The following is a 17931-nucleotide window of genomic DNA, read 5'->3' on the forward strand; positions in this document are numbered from 1 at the left end:
ATGCAGAGTTAATTTTCTACAACTGTCAAATTCAAGGGAATATTTTTTTAGGCCTACTTTCGTATACAACCAGATGTGGCGTACCATGATTTGGTGGTATTACACCTGTAAGATTTAGGGATAAAAAAGAAGCCAAAAACAGTTAGTTTCTGGACAATAACTTGTGTGTAAGTGAATGGATCTCTCTGAAATTGTACTACAAGGTTTGATTTCACAAGGGAAGGCTGGGATTGAGTATGCTGCCGATTGCCCCAAACGTGCAGGAATTGGGGGCAAAAAAGGTGCCAAAAACAAGCACTTTACTAGTTTCCATACAATCACTTGTGTTTAAGTGTATGGATCTCTCTAAAATTGTACTACAAGGTTCCATACCACAAAGGGAAGGCTGGGATTTAGTTTGGGGGGAAATATTTCAAAGGCCAAGGGGATTTTTTACTCAATTATTTTTTCAGGGGTACATATTCTTTTTCTTCCAAATTTTTGGAATTTCAAATTTTTTGAAAGTTTCAAGACGAAATCTTCAATTACACAGTATTGCTCAATAAATCTGTAAAATCTTTGTCCACATTTATTTGTTGTATCAGGCTGCACTCAGCAAAGCATTTTATTTTAATATTTTATTTTTATTAAAGCTGAGAAAATACTAATTGTAAATAGGGGAGAATTGAGCACTCACCAACATGTTTAACCATGTCACATTCTGTATGTGCCTGTCCAAAATCAGAAACCTGTTATTCAGTGGGTTCATGTCTGTCTTACCACTTAACTCAGTTTAAGTTCAAATTTTAGCAGTATCACTTTTAGTTCTTGAGTTATGTCCCTTAATAATGCAATATGCTAGCCTGGACATCATCTGTGTCTCTATGGGACACATTCCCCGTTTATTTATTTTTAAGTTCTATAAAAAAACAACAGTATTGCTTTGTATGATGTTTGACCAAATACTATTAATTTATTTGCAGGTCAGTTGTAATGTTTGTAATATTTCCAATCTCCTGTCTAGCCATACTTGGTTTATTTTTTCTAATGTTATCAGAACCATTTTTGGTAAGTTAGTACAATACTTTATATTTTTGAGTACTGTTATTGTGTAAAATAATAAAATTTACCGCGCAGAACAAAGATGTAGAAAATTGAAAGTTTCTGACCCATCTGTCTGTCACCTGAATAGAGTTTATCAAAACCTTTTATGAGTTCAATAATCAGGAAAATGATAAAAGAACTTCTACTATACAATAATATTTACAAGGGGAAAAAAATAGAATTTTCTTTTATGTTTGACTGGAAATGGGCATATAATGATTTCCATCAATTGAGACCATTTGTCAGCATACATGAATCACCTCATTGAGATTACCCCTAGTTTTTTGTGGGTTTGTGTTGTTTATTCTTTAGTTTTCTTTGTTGTGTCATGTGTACTATTGTTTGTCTGTTTGTCCTTTTCATTTTTAGCCATGGTGTTGTCAGTTTATTTTCGATTTATGAGTTTGACTGTCCCTCTGGTATCTTTCGCCCCTCTTTTATTTACAAAAGCAATTATTTTATTAATAATTTGTTGAATGAAGACAGTTTTGAAACAAATAAGTGAAAATGAACACCTTATTTTACAATGTCTACAAATCATTGTAAATATAACAACTAGTGATTATTTTCAAATCATTGTACATGTGATTCTTCACTTAATTTTTTTTGTGAGAAAAAATAAAATTCACGAATTCTGGTAATCAGAATCATGTAACTTTTGCTCAAATCAGGAAAATTCATAGCCCCAATGAAAAGCGCTTTCAAAAAAAAAAATGTTAAAAGAACAACAAATTTTCATACCAAAGATTTAAAGCGTCAAGAGTGAAAACAATTTTTTTTTATATAAAATGGATGAAAACTTATTTTAAAGGCTTAACATCTCACCCATAAAAGGTGAATATTAAAAGTTTGATCAAGTTGTATAACTAATAGCCTAGATTTATCTTTGAATGATTAACATGCCTCAAGACTGTATTGCTATCATCTATTAATTTTTAGTGGACACCAAGGAGAATCAAGGCTATAGCCAGAACAATAGCTGTGAATCATTGGTATAATCAAATTGTAGCTGTGATAGTCATTATATTTCTATATTCTAGTGCCTTATTTCCTATGGTAAGTTAACTTTGACCTTTGATCTTGACCTAGTTTCCTATTTTTTGTACCAAGGACCTCAAATCAACAGACCCTAGGTCACTAACAGTTATGGTTTACCAGTTACAAATTCATAACACTTATTCCAAATGGTAAGGGGAAATAACTCTCATATGGAGCCTTTGTTTCGCTTCCGTCAAAATTGGACAAAAAATCCTGAGGAATATTGAAAAATTTGGTGAAATAAATTTGTTGATTTCTTTTATGGTTAAGGAGCTGGCCTCGAAGTCATAAAACTTTCAAGTCAGTTTTTTGTACTCATACTACAAAATCAACCAATCAAAATGCTAGATTTCATGTTTTGAGCATGATTTTTGTGCTCTGAGCACTGAGCAAAGTTTTATGACTTCAACCCCAGATCTCACCACAAAAAAAACTGTGTTTGAGAAGATAACCCTTACAATAAATAGTCTTAGATTAAACAGGGACACCAATGTGCCATAACTGAGGGGAGATAGGACCTTTATCAGGACTCTGGGATCTGGTGTTTTTAAGCTCGGGATTTTGGGGTTGACCTTTTATGGATCCCAGAATTCTTTTTTTGAATTTCAGGATGTTGTGATTTTATATTATTTAAATTCGAGACCTCAGGATTTCATGCTTTTAAGCCCCGGATTTCAGGATCAGGACCTGTCCTACCCCTCCTAATAACTGATATTATATACAAAAAAATCTAAGGGACATCTTGTGAAACCATAAAACAGGGACTGTAACAAATTTGGCAGAAGAAGAAAAAAAGTACAAATACATCAGCTCTTTCCACAGAATAGTGGAAAAACCTAATTATACAATTTTATCCAGTAATTATATGATTAGGTTGGATACTGAAATGATAATATCACATTTAATTTTACAGCTTTTACTTCTCAAATAATACCTTAAGTTTATCAAGGGAACATATTTTGAGATCTGTTTTATTATTGATTAGTATATGAAGAGTGTCCCAAATGTTATATTTGATTTTTTTATTACTAAATGAATGCTTCCTATATTTATTGTCAGCTATATTGTAATTTCAGGTGTCTGTTTATCAGTATGATTTAAAAGAATGTCTTTCCACACATTTTGGTATTCCTGTATCATCAGTAAACCTAACACATCTGGACCAAGCCAATATCAGTCTTGGTATCGAGTATTCAATATGTAATCCTTTACATAAAACTTCACATTTTCCAGAGGTAAATATGATTTTTATTTTCTATAATTCTTACACATGATATATCCTTTTCCTGACATGTTGATTATTTATATTTAATTAATGTGTGGTTCTTTTCATCTCAGTTCTTCATTGGTCAAAATTTGACTTTGATTTCGAAGGACCTTGTCTGATGACATCATATTGGAAGAACACATTTTATTGCAGATCATTTGGAAAGAAGGAATAATTTTGTCTGCATATTGTTTAAAAATTATTAGAGAAACAGATTCTACCACTGATTTAAATGTTTAATTGTCTGGAGCGGATAAATATCAAAGGCTGTACTGTTTAAGGAGCATTGTTTGGTAGTCCCAACTTTTTACATGTTGTATTTTGTAGTTGATGACAACAACAAACCATTGTGTGGTCTATTTAATTTTCTATTATGATCATTCTTACATGTAGTTGGTGTTGAGTGGTTATACAAGCCAGCAGTGGTCTGTTTTCTTTTCAGTACACATCATTTTGTATATTGTTGGTGATGATAGCATAAGGTCTAGGAGCATGTTATTTTATTTTTCAGTATCTATCATTTTGTATATTGTTGGTGACGGTAGCATAAGGAGAGCATGTTATCTTATTTTTCAGTATCTATCATTTTGTATATTGTTGGTGATGATAGCATAAGGAGATCATGTTGTTTTCTTTTCAGTACACATCATTTTGTATATTGTTGGTGATGATAGCATAAGGAGAGCATGTCATTTTATTTTTCAGTATCTATCATTTTGTATATAGTTGGTGACGATAGCATAAGGAGAGCATGTTATTTTATTTTTCAGTATCTATCATTTTGTATATTGTTGGTGACGATAGCATAAGGAGAGCATGTTATTTTATTTTTCAGTATCTATCATTTTGTATATTGTTGGTGACGATAGCATAAGGGAGAGCATGTTATTTTATTTTTCAGTATCTATCATTTTGTATATTGTTGGTGACGATAGCATAAGAAGAGCATGTTATCTTATTTTTCAGTATCTATCATTTTGTATATTGTTGGTGATGATAGCATAAGGAGAGCATGTTGTTTTCTTTTCAGTACACATCATTTTGTATATTGTTGGTGACGATAGCATAAGGAGAGCATGTTATTTTATTTTTCAGTATCTATCATTTTGTATATTGTTGGTTATAATAGCATAAGGAGAGCATGTTATCTTATTTTTCAGTATCTATCATTTTGTATATTGTTGGTGATGATAGCATAAGGAGAGCATGTTGTTTTCTTTTCAGTACACATCATTTTGTATATTGTTGGTGACGATAGCATAAGGAGAGCATGTTATTTTATTTTTCAGTATCTATCATTTTGTATATTGTTGGTGACGATAGCATAAGGAGAGCATGTTATTTTATTTTTCAGTATCTATCATTTTGTATATTGTTGGTGAGGATAGCATAAGGAGAGCATGTTATTTTATTTTTCAGTATCTATCATTTTGTATATTGTTGGTGACGATAGCATAAGGAGAGCATGTTATTTTATTTTTCAGTATCTGTCATTTTGTAAATTGTTGGTTATAATAGCATAAGGAGAGCATGTTGTTTTATTTTTCAGTATCTATCATTTTGTATATTGTTGGTGATGATAGCATAAGGAGAGCATGTTATTTTATTTTTCAGTATCTATCATTTTGTATATTGTTGGTGACGATAGCATAAGGAGAGCATGTTATTTTATTTTTCAGTATCTGTCATTTTGTAAATTGTTGGTTATAATAGCATAAGGAGAGCATGTTGTTTTATTTTTCAGTATCTATCATTTTGTATATTGTTGGTGATGATAGCATAAGGAGAGCATGTTATTTTATTTTTCAGTACACATCATTTTGTATATTGTTGGTGATGATAGCATAAGGTCTAAGAGCATGTTGTTTTATTTTTCAGTATCTATCATTTTGTATATTGTTGGTGATGATAGCATAAGGAGATCATGTTATTTTATTTTTCAGTATCTATCATTTTGTATATTGTTGGTGACGATAGCATAAGGAGAGCATGTTATTTTATTTTTCAGTATCTGTCATTTTGTAAATTGTTGGTTATAATAGCATAAGGAGAGCATGTTGTTTTATTTTTCAGTATCTATCATTTTGTATATTGTTGGTGATGATAGCATAAGGAGAGCATGTTATTTTATTTTTCAGTACACATCATTTTGTATATTGTTGGTGATGATAGCATAAGGAGAGCATGTTATTTTATTTTTCAGTATCTGTCATTTTGTAAATTGTTGGTTATAATAGCATAAGGAGAGCATGTTGTTTTATTTTTCAGTATCTATCATTTTGTATATTGTTGGTGATGATAGCATAAGGAGAGCATGTTATTTTATTTTTCAGTACACATCATTTTGTATATTGTTGGTGATGATAGCATAAGGTCTAAGAGCATGTTGTTTTATTTTTCAGTATCTATCATTTTGTATATTGTTGGTGATGATAGCATAAGGAGATCATGTTATTTTATTTTTCAGTATCTATCATTTTGTATGTTGTTAGTGATGATAGCATTAGGAGTGTTCATACAAGCAAGCAGTGTACTGAAGTTATTGGTGTGGACTGTGATGGTATTCTTTCACTTGTTATTGGTGGAAGTATTCTTTGTTGATCTCCTTAACAACAGAGATTTTCTAATTAGTGCTAACAGAGGGTAAGTTGATAAATAATCTGGATGTTCTAATTTGAAAACTTTTAAATAGATAATCAAACACAAAACTGTATGGTTATAATAGAGTCTATTATTCACAAACACAAGGGAACTAACTCTATCTCATGGTCTAACTCTTGACTATTGTATAACTCTGGTGACACTTTATTAATTTGATACATTCAAGCACTTTTGTGGATTTACCTTCATCAGGAACTGACAAATTCAAAACGTTGAAAACAAGGAGTTGATTTCACTAAAAACCTTATGAACAAGATTGATTGTAAGTCATGAACAGTTCATAGACTTACAATCAATCTTAGTTGTAAGTTTTTTTTATGGAACTGACTCCAGGGATGTATCAATTCTTGAATATTTGAGGTGCTATATCATCAATAGGAACATATAAAAAAGAATAGGCAAAATTTACCTAAGGTCAACTTTACCGGAGGGACTTTAAATCTTTGTCTCTAAATAATTTCTTAATTTATCAACAATGACTGTTATAAATCCTGTAAGTAAAAATTGAAGTATTACTGCGTTGATGATACCCTTGGAGATAAGCAGTCGGAGTCCACCAGCAGTGGTATTGACTGAGTGCTTAAACTTCTTTTGCTATCAATTTTCCAGACAGAAAATACACATAGCAACAGTGCAGTATGATAGAATAGGTAATCATTGGGGCGTTCTAGTAGAATAGGAAATCACTGGGGTATTGTTGTAGAATGGAAAATCACTATGTGTATAATGCGGTAGAAAAGGTAGTCACTGTTGTATTGTTATAGAATGGGTAATCACTGGGTGGGTGTATAATGTGGTAGAAAAGGTAATCACAGGGAAGTTGTGGTAGAAAAGATATTTATCACTAGGGGATTGTGGTATAAAAGGTAATCATTGGGGTATTGTGGTAGAATAGGTAATCACTGGCATATTGTGGTAGAATAGGTATTCACTGGCATATTGCGGTAGAATAGGTATTCACTGGCATATTGTGGTAGAATAGGTATTCACTGGCATATTGCAGTAGAATTTTCCATATCTATTTGTTTTACAGTTTACTGTGGTACAATTTCTCAAGTATAAACACTAATTCTAATGCAACATCACTTGTTATGTTCATTTTGATTGGATAATGTCACTAATTTTCATGGCATCAATTTACAATTGATAGGATGAAAATGTACCCACAAACGCAGACGACGTATGGCATATTTTAAATGTATGATTTGACTTTGTTTTCTATCAGTTTCATTAGAATGGAGATAACAATATTGTATTTTAAGCATGAATTCCTGATTTGATGGTTTCAAATACCCATTTACTGTGTTCGCTAACATGTCCTTAGTAAACTTAATTTGCGACAATCAAATCACCAATTGATGCTGTTGGAGCTTAAAATACAATACAGTTATCTCCTAATTTGACTAAATAAGTAGCTGTAATTTTTTTTCATTTGTAGAATTATTAGCTGTGATACCTGTATGTTGTCTATTTCTAGTATAAACACGTGGGATACCTTGACGGTGATACCTCTGAAATGGGAGATAATTTTGTTTTTGATTTTCTTTGTGGTTTTGCTATTTGTACACAGTCAACAGGTTGAAGCAACTGCAAGATTAGATTTCTTGTGGAAAATTCAGGTATTTATAAGTAAAGACTATTTGATAAATATTGTTTTTGCTGTAGTAACTTTTCTGTTGGTTTCAAAAGCTACACTAACATACATTTAAAAAGGATTGGCAATCATTAGTCAAAATTTACAGGCAGCACTAATATGGTAATTAGGGCTCTCAGTATTATCATTTTATACCATTTAGGACAAACAGCTTTCATTTTAAGTCATGACTGGCAAATAGGACTGTTTCCCACCTGTGGTTACTGAATATTCACTAATTTTATAAACATGCAACCAAACACTTTAAAACCTGTCTCTTTCCAATGAATCAATCATTGTTTTATATTATAGGCTACAGAAGAGAAAGAACAAATGGAAAGTTTACGAGCATACAATCTCAAACTGATAGCAAATATATTACCTCTACATGTGGCTGAGAATTTCCTTAAAAATCAACACAAGAAAGATGAGGTAAATACACCCTCATATTTGTTTTATGTTTGTATAAATGTTTTTCAGACTTAGACTTCTTTTAAAACAAGTTTTACTATGCATATTGCTGTGTGGTTTTCTTTTTCTACATTTGCTAGAGTTATAGAGGGGAGGGTTGAGATCTCACCAAACATCCTTTACCTTACCAAATGTTTGAACTTGTCCCAAGTCAGGAAAAATCACCTAATATAATTATATCTTAAAAGAAAAAAAAAATGAGATGTTATTGTAAGCTTTTACTTCTCAGTAGTATCTTGTGTTTGACACCGTTCAATAGATAAGTAAATTTTATCAAAGGCAGCATATGTTTTTACCATTGAAGAAGGGATATAACAATGATTTTATTTCTTACAGGATCTGTATCATTTAGATATAGATAACACAGGTATAATGTTTGCATCTATTGCCAACTTTAATGATTTCTACATTGAGTTAGAGGGCAACAATGAGGGAGTGGAATGTCTGAGGCTGTTGAATGAAATAATAGCTGATTTTGATGAGGTAAGAGTTATACCTTCAATTTTACCTCAGTTTATATGCTAGGTTCTATAAGATTGCCTTAGGTTTATCCAATATGCTCTTAGTGAGTGTGCAAAACAAAACAGTTCTTTAATTAAGCCCTTCATTTATGTTGCTTTAGGGTTTGATAATAAGCCCTTCATTTATGTTGCTTTAGGGTTTGATAATTACTATTCGTTTCCAATTTCTATACATAACTGGTTTAGAATCATTCTTATATTTGTTTCTATAACACTGATTTTCATGAGTAAATTATGCCCCTTTGATTCAGGACTGCAGTTAAGATAACAGATTCATATGTAAAATTTCATCAGATTTACACCACTTTTTACCTTTTGTCAGTATAACTTAAACTTTGGATAGCATTTTTCAGAAAATATACATTCATACAATTTCATTGATGCTTTATTTTTTGTTGAAAGGTTCCAGCAACACGCTTGACTTTTGAGTTGAAAATGAAATAAACGACCTTCAGTAGCTGCTCAGGTCACATGACTACTTTCACTTTTGATATAAACAAACTGTGAAAAATTAAATTTAGATTTTAATGATTAACACTACTACTGCTGCTTAGAAATTGTTTCTGGCAATATTGATTTAATATTGTTCAAAAATAATATACTTTTTAACATATTTTTCTCGTAAAGTGCCTTAATATCACTGTGTAGTTATTGTTTATATTTTCAGATCATCAGTGAAGAGAGATTTAAATGTTTAGAAAAGATCAAAACAATAGGATCGAGTTACATGACAGCCTCAGGTTTAACTAAGGAAACAAACTATGCTGACATGAGGCATATTGTAGCCCTAGCAGAGTTTGCTTTTTCACTCAGAGAACAACTCCAGTATGTCAATGAACATTCATTCAATAACTTTAAGTTAAGGATAGGTAAGTCTTAAATCAGGTTTGTTAGACAAATAGGGTTGAATTAGCTGTAAATATCCATTAAAAAGCTAAGCTTATAGTGTGAAAAAGTGTTATAATTTAGAATACATAAAGGGCAGTTATATGTTATTAAAGTTGAAAGTACAAATGATAAATTGCTCTTAATTTTGGATTCTTTTCATTAATTGCTATGTTTAAACACACAAAGTTAATGCATTTCTGACATTATGGGTACAAATAATTGATAAAAAGTGATGTTAGAAACTCAAGTTATGTTAACATGATTTATTCTTGAAAACTAATTCACAAAATTATTTTCATAAACACTGAATAATTCTACTGTTTTTTAAAGTGAAAATTCTATGAAAATCTCTGTGGAAGTAATTTAACTATACTTTTTGGAAAAAAAATATGTTTTTTTATATAAAATATACAGTAAATGTACAAATAACTTATAAACTTCAATTTTTAGGTAAAGATGGCATGAAATGCAATCAAAACCTTATGGGACTGACTTGATATATAAATGTTCCAAGCCTTATCACTACCTTTTTTGATATACAAAATATAGTGCATTGATCAAAACATTCTATACATCCTATCCATGAACATTTCAAGAAATATATGGATGTAATATATGCTGAGATATTCAAGGCACAAAACATTACACTTGTCAAGAAGATTATATAACTTTTGCAAAGTGCAGGAATCTCATATCTGTTCTAAAAATAGAATGATTTCATTGTTAACATCATCTTTAAAAATTTGGAGTTATCTTTCTTTGTCTAGAATTGCTGTTAAATCAACTACAATCAATGCAATAATTAATTTTACTTCCTACTGATAAATTGGAGCAATTTTAACTGTACAGTTCCTTCAAGCACTTTGATTAAATTTAACTACTTGAAACTTATCTTCAATTGTAATATTACTTGTTTGTTTAGGCATGAACATTGGACCTATAGTGGCAGGTGTAATTGGTGCTAGGAAACCACACTATGATATTTGGGGAAACAGTGTTAATGTGGCAAGTCGTATGGATAGTACTGGTGTTCAGGATCGTATACAGGTAATCAATCTGAAATTTTTTTATGGATAAAAGTTTAGAAAAGGAAAAATTTAGTAAAACCAATTAGTTGTCAACCAAACATCACTGGTTTACAAAAAAAAACTCTCCATGATTATGACCTTCAAAAATGATGAAGCATTCAAACAAGAAAACTTATGGCCTAATTAATGTACAAAAAATGAGTGAAAAACAAATATGTTACACAGCAACAAGGCTTACTTCTGAATTATAGATCATATTTGTATAATCTCTTCTAGGTGGAGGATGAGTGCAAAGTAGGTTTTTGATAACACACTATATATTTGTAATCAATTTCATATCTTACAATCAATATCAATTTTTAAAATAGAAACCAATGTGACCTGTAAGTGCATAATCATTTGATAATCCATGAAACTTTTTAGAACTTCTTTATTATCCTATTGGCAATGTGGTGCAGGGAACTTGGAAATACTGGATGTAGCAAACTTACCAGAATTTTATGAAATTTATACCAAAGAGTCATTTTAGCAATTCCTTAGAAAAGTTTGAAAATCAGTGCCAAATATTTAAGAGTTATGACCATTGGAAATATGATATATTAGAAATATTTCATTGTAAGTGCCCTCAAGCCTACATTTGTTGTAGGATTATTATTAATAACTTTTACTTGCATATATTTATAGAAAGTTAATTTTTCTTTTGAAATAGGTCACCCAGGAAATACACAATATTTTACATAAGAAAGGGTATGTTCTTGAGTGTCGAGGAATTGTTAGGGTCAAAGGAAAGGGTGACATGACAACCTATTTTCTTACAGACAGGCCATCAGTTGCTTACAGTAAAGCTTGAAACATTCCACATAATTACAATTAGTGATGTGCAAAACAGTATGAAGACATATGTTGTCATGGAAACAGTTTCTTGATATGATTGCATAATCTTCTATATTCAAGTTTGGAGAGAAAACTTGTGAATGGTAGACCTTGGCTCTATACTGCCACTAATTGTACTATATTGCTACTAATTGTACTATACTGCCCATAATTGTACTATACTGCCACTAATTGTACAGCCGGTTTTGAAAAATTAATCTATAAGGATTGTGATCTTCAAACTTTGTATTATATAAGGATTAAAAAAAACAGAATTACAAACAATATTCAAGACAACTACTAAAACACCCTTTTAAATGTTTTTTATAAAACTTTTATTTTTGTCGGAAGAAAATTATAAAAGTAAATTGATTTTTTGTGAAGCATAATTGATTTTATTGATGTTAATATTTTACCAAAACAAATTTTAACCAGGTCAGAGACAACACAGTTGCTTCTGTGCCTTATTTCAACCTGTCACCAACAAATAGGACACAGACTGTCAGTGGTAAACGTCTTGTGTCAAATCTTCAATGACTGGTGATAAGCCAGATTAATCTAAAGGGTCTTTATTTTTATGCATAGTTATGCACAATGTTCAGTTCTATGGAGACCAGCTATCATTTGATTTTAAAAAAATCAGATTTGTCATTTCATAGTTATGGAACCTAAATTAGAGGAAATTTGATAAAGAAAAAGCTTGTCTTATAATAAATAACAAGGTTGTTTTTTTCATTGGTGATTTAAGGGATACTGCAAATTGTCATTCCAGGGTAATAGGGATAAATTTGTTAAAAATGAATTATTTGTAATGTCTTTAACAAAGTCCATAATTTATTTCATAAAACCTGAAGGGAAATCAGCAGCAGAATGAATGAGCATGAAAATCAATAATCTGAAGTGACTGCATAAAAACTATATAACATAAGTAACCAACAACAGTGGCTATGGCTTACTAGGAATAGCTGTAATTTGGGACAAATACATTTATACATTGGTCCCAGCTATAACTTAATATGTTTGGTAATACATATCATATTTTTTAGTCCTTTGATATTATGTATGGTTCTATTTAAGTATTATGTAAGTGCAATTATATAATTTATTTTCCTGCCAAAATGTTTATATTTTATTTTCATGTCAAATTTCTCGTTTGGCTCATCATATTTGCTAATTTATGTTAAAGATCTAGTCAGTTTTGTCATGTTATTGTTATAAGTTTAGCATACTATTAAGATCATTTGTTATTATGGTATTTCCTCTAATATAACTGCAAAACTTTTGTGATATTACTTATATATATATATGTTATGGGTAGTAATCTTTCATTTATAATAGTAGAGGACAATTAAAAATAAAACTAGCTATGCCCATTTCAAGACAAAAATTATTACATTATTTTTTGACACAAAAGGTAATTAGTTGAGTCTAATATCAAGAATTCACAATGTAAAATTTTTTTTTTTATTTGCTATTGGGCATTCCTGATGATGGTAAATTTGATAACCTATGGTACATTTGGACACTATTCATTTTTGTTTTTGTATTATAAATTGGTGCAGTATGAAACTTTGGTTGGGATTGCTCTCATTCCAGTTCTATTCATAAGTCAGTGAAATATTTTATCAGTATCAATTATAACAACAATGAATTGATATCATTCCCTTTCTGTTGTGATCTCATTTAATTTTTATCAATATATGTTATACACACTACAATATAATATTGTTTTGTTTCATAAATCATGTAAATGTAAGATACATTTTAATATACACTATCACATTATTCTTGATGAATGTCATGGTTGTGTTTTGTATTGTATCAGTGTCATTATCAATAACATGAAATCCTTGTTATAAATGTGATTGCTCAGATAATTTATTAATTGTTTAATTTATGACAAGATTTTTGTTGGACACATTTTTGTGTTTAATTAATTTGAAATTCAGTAAAAACATTCATAACAACTATTGTGAATCGGTTAAGAACAAGATTGACAGTCTATTACAGTAGAATGAAGTTGTAAATCTTGTTTATAAATAGATTGCTAGATTATTCCTTAATGTCCTACAATGTGGCAAATATTTTGTCAATATTCAGGACTAGAACTTAAGATGTATTAAATCAGTAAGGCAGATGCAAACAAGGGGAGAGATCAGTTTGCGCCAAAAATACGTCCTTTTGCGCCACAACTTTTTTTCTTCAATGCTACGTTTGCGCCACCTGTTTTAAAATTACATGGTATCATTTGCGCCAAAAATAAAACATACGATTGCGCCAATTAGAAGAAAAATGACTTCCCTCCTCCTTTATTAGGACTTTGAACCGGCAGTTTATACATGGCAAATGTTTCCTTTTCTGAAACATACTTTCTTCTTACTGCTGCTCCATGGGTACAATGTATGTAGTAGCTTGTGACTTCCCTTTATTGTCCAAAAAGACAAATATTGAAGAATTAAATGCATAAAACCGTTCATAATAATTACTGGGGAATGCTTCAGCTCCATTACTGGTACGTCTTGCGGTCGATAGAGTTTCAGTCCATATGGATGGTGGAAACAAATCACTGTGTTATCAACATATGTGGTTAAACATAATCAGCAAAAGGTTTTATTTTCTTCTCTTTTGCATAACTTGAATTAAATATTAAGCAGAGCAATAAGTTTTCTTCTCTCTATGTATATGGACTGTCTAGTGCATTTCAAGTCATTTCTCTCCAGATGCTCATCTTCATGGTGCAATATCTCTGAACATATGATTCTTTTTAAGCAAAAATGAGAATAAATAGATAGATATGTGTACAGGTAAATTGGCGCTAATGAGTTCCGAAAATTGGCGCAATTGATACATTTGGAAAAATATATTTGGCGCAAATGATACCCCTGAAAAACAGTAATTGGCGCAAAAGGACTGCTGCCCAAACAAGTGGCTGTAATAGGAGAAAGACATTAGTTTTGACAACAACTAGAAATTGATGACATGATGGAAAGGTTTTGAAAGTTTGCATTGCAACTTGTCACCTACATAATCCTATTTACTGCAAGGGTTCTTGCTGATGGCAATGAACATAATCCAGGTAAAATCATAGTTAATAGCCTCATTTTGACCTGATGTTTTTTAAAAGTTTGAATATTATCAATTTTTTCAGAATCCACCATTTTGAAAACATTAAAATGCACTGATATGAAATCCATTTACATAGTTAAATCAGAAATCACACAATTTATACAAGAGTCCTCTTCTCTGCCCCACAATTTCAAGAAAATTACATTTATGATGTTAAATATTTTTCCTTTGACATTTACATAAATTTGAAATGTAACCAATTTGAAATCAGCTCTCCTACATGGGTCCTAGTGGTATGGTAATTTTGAGCTGTTCTTATCTTTTATAGGCTGTTATGTATTTTATTGTATATAATCAGCAATACCTTTCTCTGAAATTGCAGACTGAATAAATTATAAATCAAATGGAATAATGATTACTGCAGAAAATTAGAATCGCCCTGTTTTCTTTAATTTAATCTTTGTCAGTAGACAATGACTGTTCATTATTACTTTTGGAAATTAAAGATAGGTCTGTTTTCTTGCTTGTGATTTCCAAAGTAAAACAATAATATATTTTTTTTAATGTCTTTACATTTTTTATTTAGGCTTAAGTAATTAATCATCATCAACATAACCTCTATAGCTCAATGAAATTAAAAGCTCAATGAATCAATGGCATAAATCATAAAATCATAAAGAAGGAACTCCATTATAATTCCAATATGTTATACGGTCATAGACCAAGTCTCATACTAATTCTAGTCAAGTGTTTTATGCCTGAAGATATTTTTTATTTTTTACTAAATCATGACATAAGACAATTACAATCATTTATGATATTATTATTTAAGGTTTATAACAAAATCTAGTCAATTATACAAACTATTTATTGATTTGTAATGTTCTACTGTAATATTTAATTTTTACTGACTTTGCTTTCATTGACGTGCATTTATTTGACTAGGTAGAAAGCTTTAAGGAAATAGGATATTTGTTTTGTAAAATGAAAATGGTTTGAAAAGAATACATGTATTAAAACTTTAACTTCTTGCTTTAATACTTAAGATTTATCATCTTGCTTTAATGTTAGTGTAATAACAAAATGTAAATCAAACATTCCATTTGAAGTGGTGAAGTACATGGTGTTTTAAACTAATAAAATATTTATATTTTAAGTGGGAATACAAACGTTTAAAAACATTTCAAGTGGGGTTAAAAGATAGTGAATGTTTTAATCAGTGAATGAACCCTTTTATTTTTTATTGATGTTGATATTTCATTGTTATCTGAATAAATGTTATATTTCTTATAATACATTATTGTGTTATCATTTACAACCTTTTCTGAAGACCTCAATTCCACCATCTTCAGTTTCATAGTTTGTGTTAGAGGCACATACTCATTCACAGTAAAATGAATAACAAGAGAGAAGTATAAGTAGCAACCAAACGTATAGCAAAGAATGTGGTACTAGGTTTAAAGGAGATGTGGAATCTGCAGAAATAAGCATCTACACAACAACACATAAATTGCCAAAAGGTTTTAAGAAGTCAAAATACTGTCTTCAAAAACAGGAAGGTGTTAATTTAATATGCCATGCTCTAAAATGTCCCTAGTCTACTAAAGATATGAATAAAACAGAGGCAATATATACCAAAAGGGATATTGAAACCCATAAGTAGAAAACAAACAATGCCATGGCAAAAAAGAAAAAAAGATGAAAGACAAACAACAGTACACAAAAGACAACATAGTAAACTAGACTGGGCAGAAACTTTCGGTGGTCTTAGATGTTCCGGAAGGATAACAAAATCCTGCTCCCATTTGTCACCCTTTGTGTTGCTCAGACATGCATGTACACATTTGAGGAAATTAGGATGTGGTCTCAACATTTGGAACATATCTGTCATCATCTGGGAAAAAGATATTTGGCATAACGGTCAACCAACTTGTGCATAATTGTGTCCGTAAAACATTTGAAAGTATGATTTCAACTTCATACTTGGAACTTTTTGTTTCACTAGCTTCCTTGTAAGCAGAAACCCTCTTTGAATTTGAATAAGATAGGACAAGAAAGAACTGCTGACAAGGTGCCTGACTGGGGACATGCACTGGAATACATGGCGTAGTTAACTAGTTTATTTGATATCTCAATATCCTACCTTTCAATGCCAACATGTGGATAAAATAAATGTAGATGAAAGAGAAAACAATGAAAAATGGGACAGGAAAATAACCTCTTTACTCTAATAAAATTATATTGTGGGTATTATGAATAACAAAAGCAAGCACAAAAACAAATACTAATATACCGTATTAAAGAATGCTCAAAGTAATTAATAGCAAGTTCAAAAACTTTATTTGGATCTTAAATAAAGATACGATTTACTACAGAATCAAGTACAAACAAGACAATAACACTAATATAGCTTATTAAAGAACAAACAGCGAGAAACCCTTCAATTTCCAGTCAAAATTGTTTGAGCTATAAGCAATTATTTCACCAAACTTCAATAGTTCAATGATATCTGATGATTATTGTTTGTTATTTGTTGCTGTATATCATAATTTCGTTTATTGTTTTGTACATAAATAAGGCCGTTTATTGTATCTTTTGAATTGTTCTACATTTTTCATTCCAATCCTTATATAGTTCACTATGCGGTATGGGCTTTGCTCATTGTTGAAGACCGCACAGTGAGCCATAGTTGTTATCGTCTATGTCATATTGATCTCTGATGGAGAGTTGTCTCATTGGCAATCATACCAGTCAATTTATATTGTCAATAATTCAGCTAGAGTAATTTCTTTGAAAAAAAAGAAGTTTTGTAGGAAAACAACTTCGGTTAACTTGATAACCAAAACAATTGCAAAATTAATATGAAAATGCTGTTTTGTCGCGTTTAAATCTTTTCAATGTGTTATTTGAACACAATTATAATATTTCGTACTTATTTGAATTTGCTTCTAAAGATACTAAATTACCCCATACTATGTTTAAGATAAGAATTTATACTGGGGATCATCATCATACAACCCCTTATATGACACCAATGCGTTGAAGAGAAATATTTGAAAAAGCAAACAACATTCAATCATCACTATCACCTTTCAGTTTTCAGTTTTCAGCGGTTATCGCTATTACAACAGATGGTTTCTAAAGATTTTATATTGACTTTAGAAAGTTAAAATAAATAACCAAATAAAACTTATATCCTTTACCGTATATAGATGATATATTAACATTGTTATGTAAAATCTTTGGAGTTTCGAATGTTTGCAAAGAGCTGAATTTCCAGTGAATTCCATTGTACAAAAATAGAGATTTATACTAACTGAAGTGGCATTTTGTGAAGGCTTTTGGGGTTTACCATTTTGATAAAAAAAAATTATAAAACTTCGAACTTCGAAATAAAACCAC

The 17931-nt window shown here is 30.5% G+C and overlaps 1 protein-coding gene across 5 annotated transcripts in view; it reads left to right on the forward strand.

The window, feature by feature from the left end:
- Positions 1 to 12908, forward strand: part of LOC143064823 (adenylate cyclase type 5-like) — a 53524-nt gene extending 40616 nt beyond the window's left edge. For 4 of the 5 annotated variants that reach the window (XM_076237953.1, XM_076237950.1, XM_076237952.1 and 1 more), the window contains 10 exons: positions 963 to 1047; positions 2023 to 2139; positions 3198 to 3356; positions 5856 to 6031; positions 7488 to 7668; positions 7995 to 8114; positions 8490 to 8636; positions 9342 to 9543; positions 10485 to 10609; positions 11300 to 12908. In XM_076237953.1, coding sequence (XP_076094068.1) covers positions 963 to 1047; positions 2023 to 2139; positions 3198 to 3356; positions 5856 to 6031; positions 7488 to 7668; positions 7995 to 8114; positions 8490 to 8636; positions 9342 to 9543; positions 10485 to 10609; positions 11300 to 11440 — 1453 coding nt within the window. In that variant the 3' untranslated portion in view covers positions 11441 to 12908. The remainder of the gene's footprint in view (positions 1 to 962; positions 1048 to 2022; positions 2140 to 3197; positions 3357 to 5855; positions 6032 to 7487; positions 7669 to 7994; positions 8115 to 8489; positions 8637 to 9341; positions 9544 to 10484; positions 10610 to 11299) is intronic. The other variant, XM_076237954.1, reaches the window with a different exon arrangement.
- Positions 12909 to 17931: the final 5023 nt, after the last annotated feature.

The sequence above is a fragment of the Mytilus galloprovincialis genome, chromosome 2 (genome assembly GCF_965363235.1).
Source record: "Mytilus galloprovincialis chromosome 2, xbMytGall1.hap1.1, whole genome shotgun sequence".
NCBI lineage: Eukaryota > Metazoa > Mollusca > Bivalvia > Mytilida > Mytilidae > Mytilus > Mytilus galloprovincialis.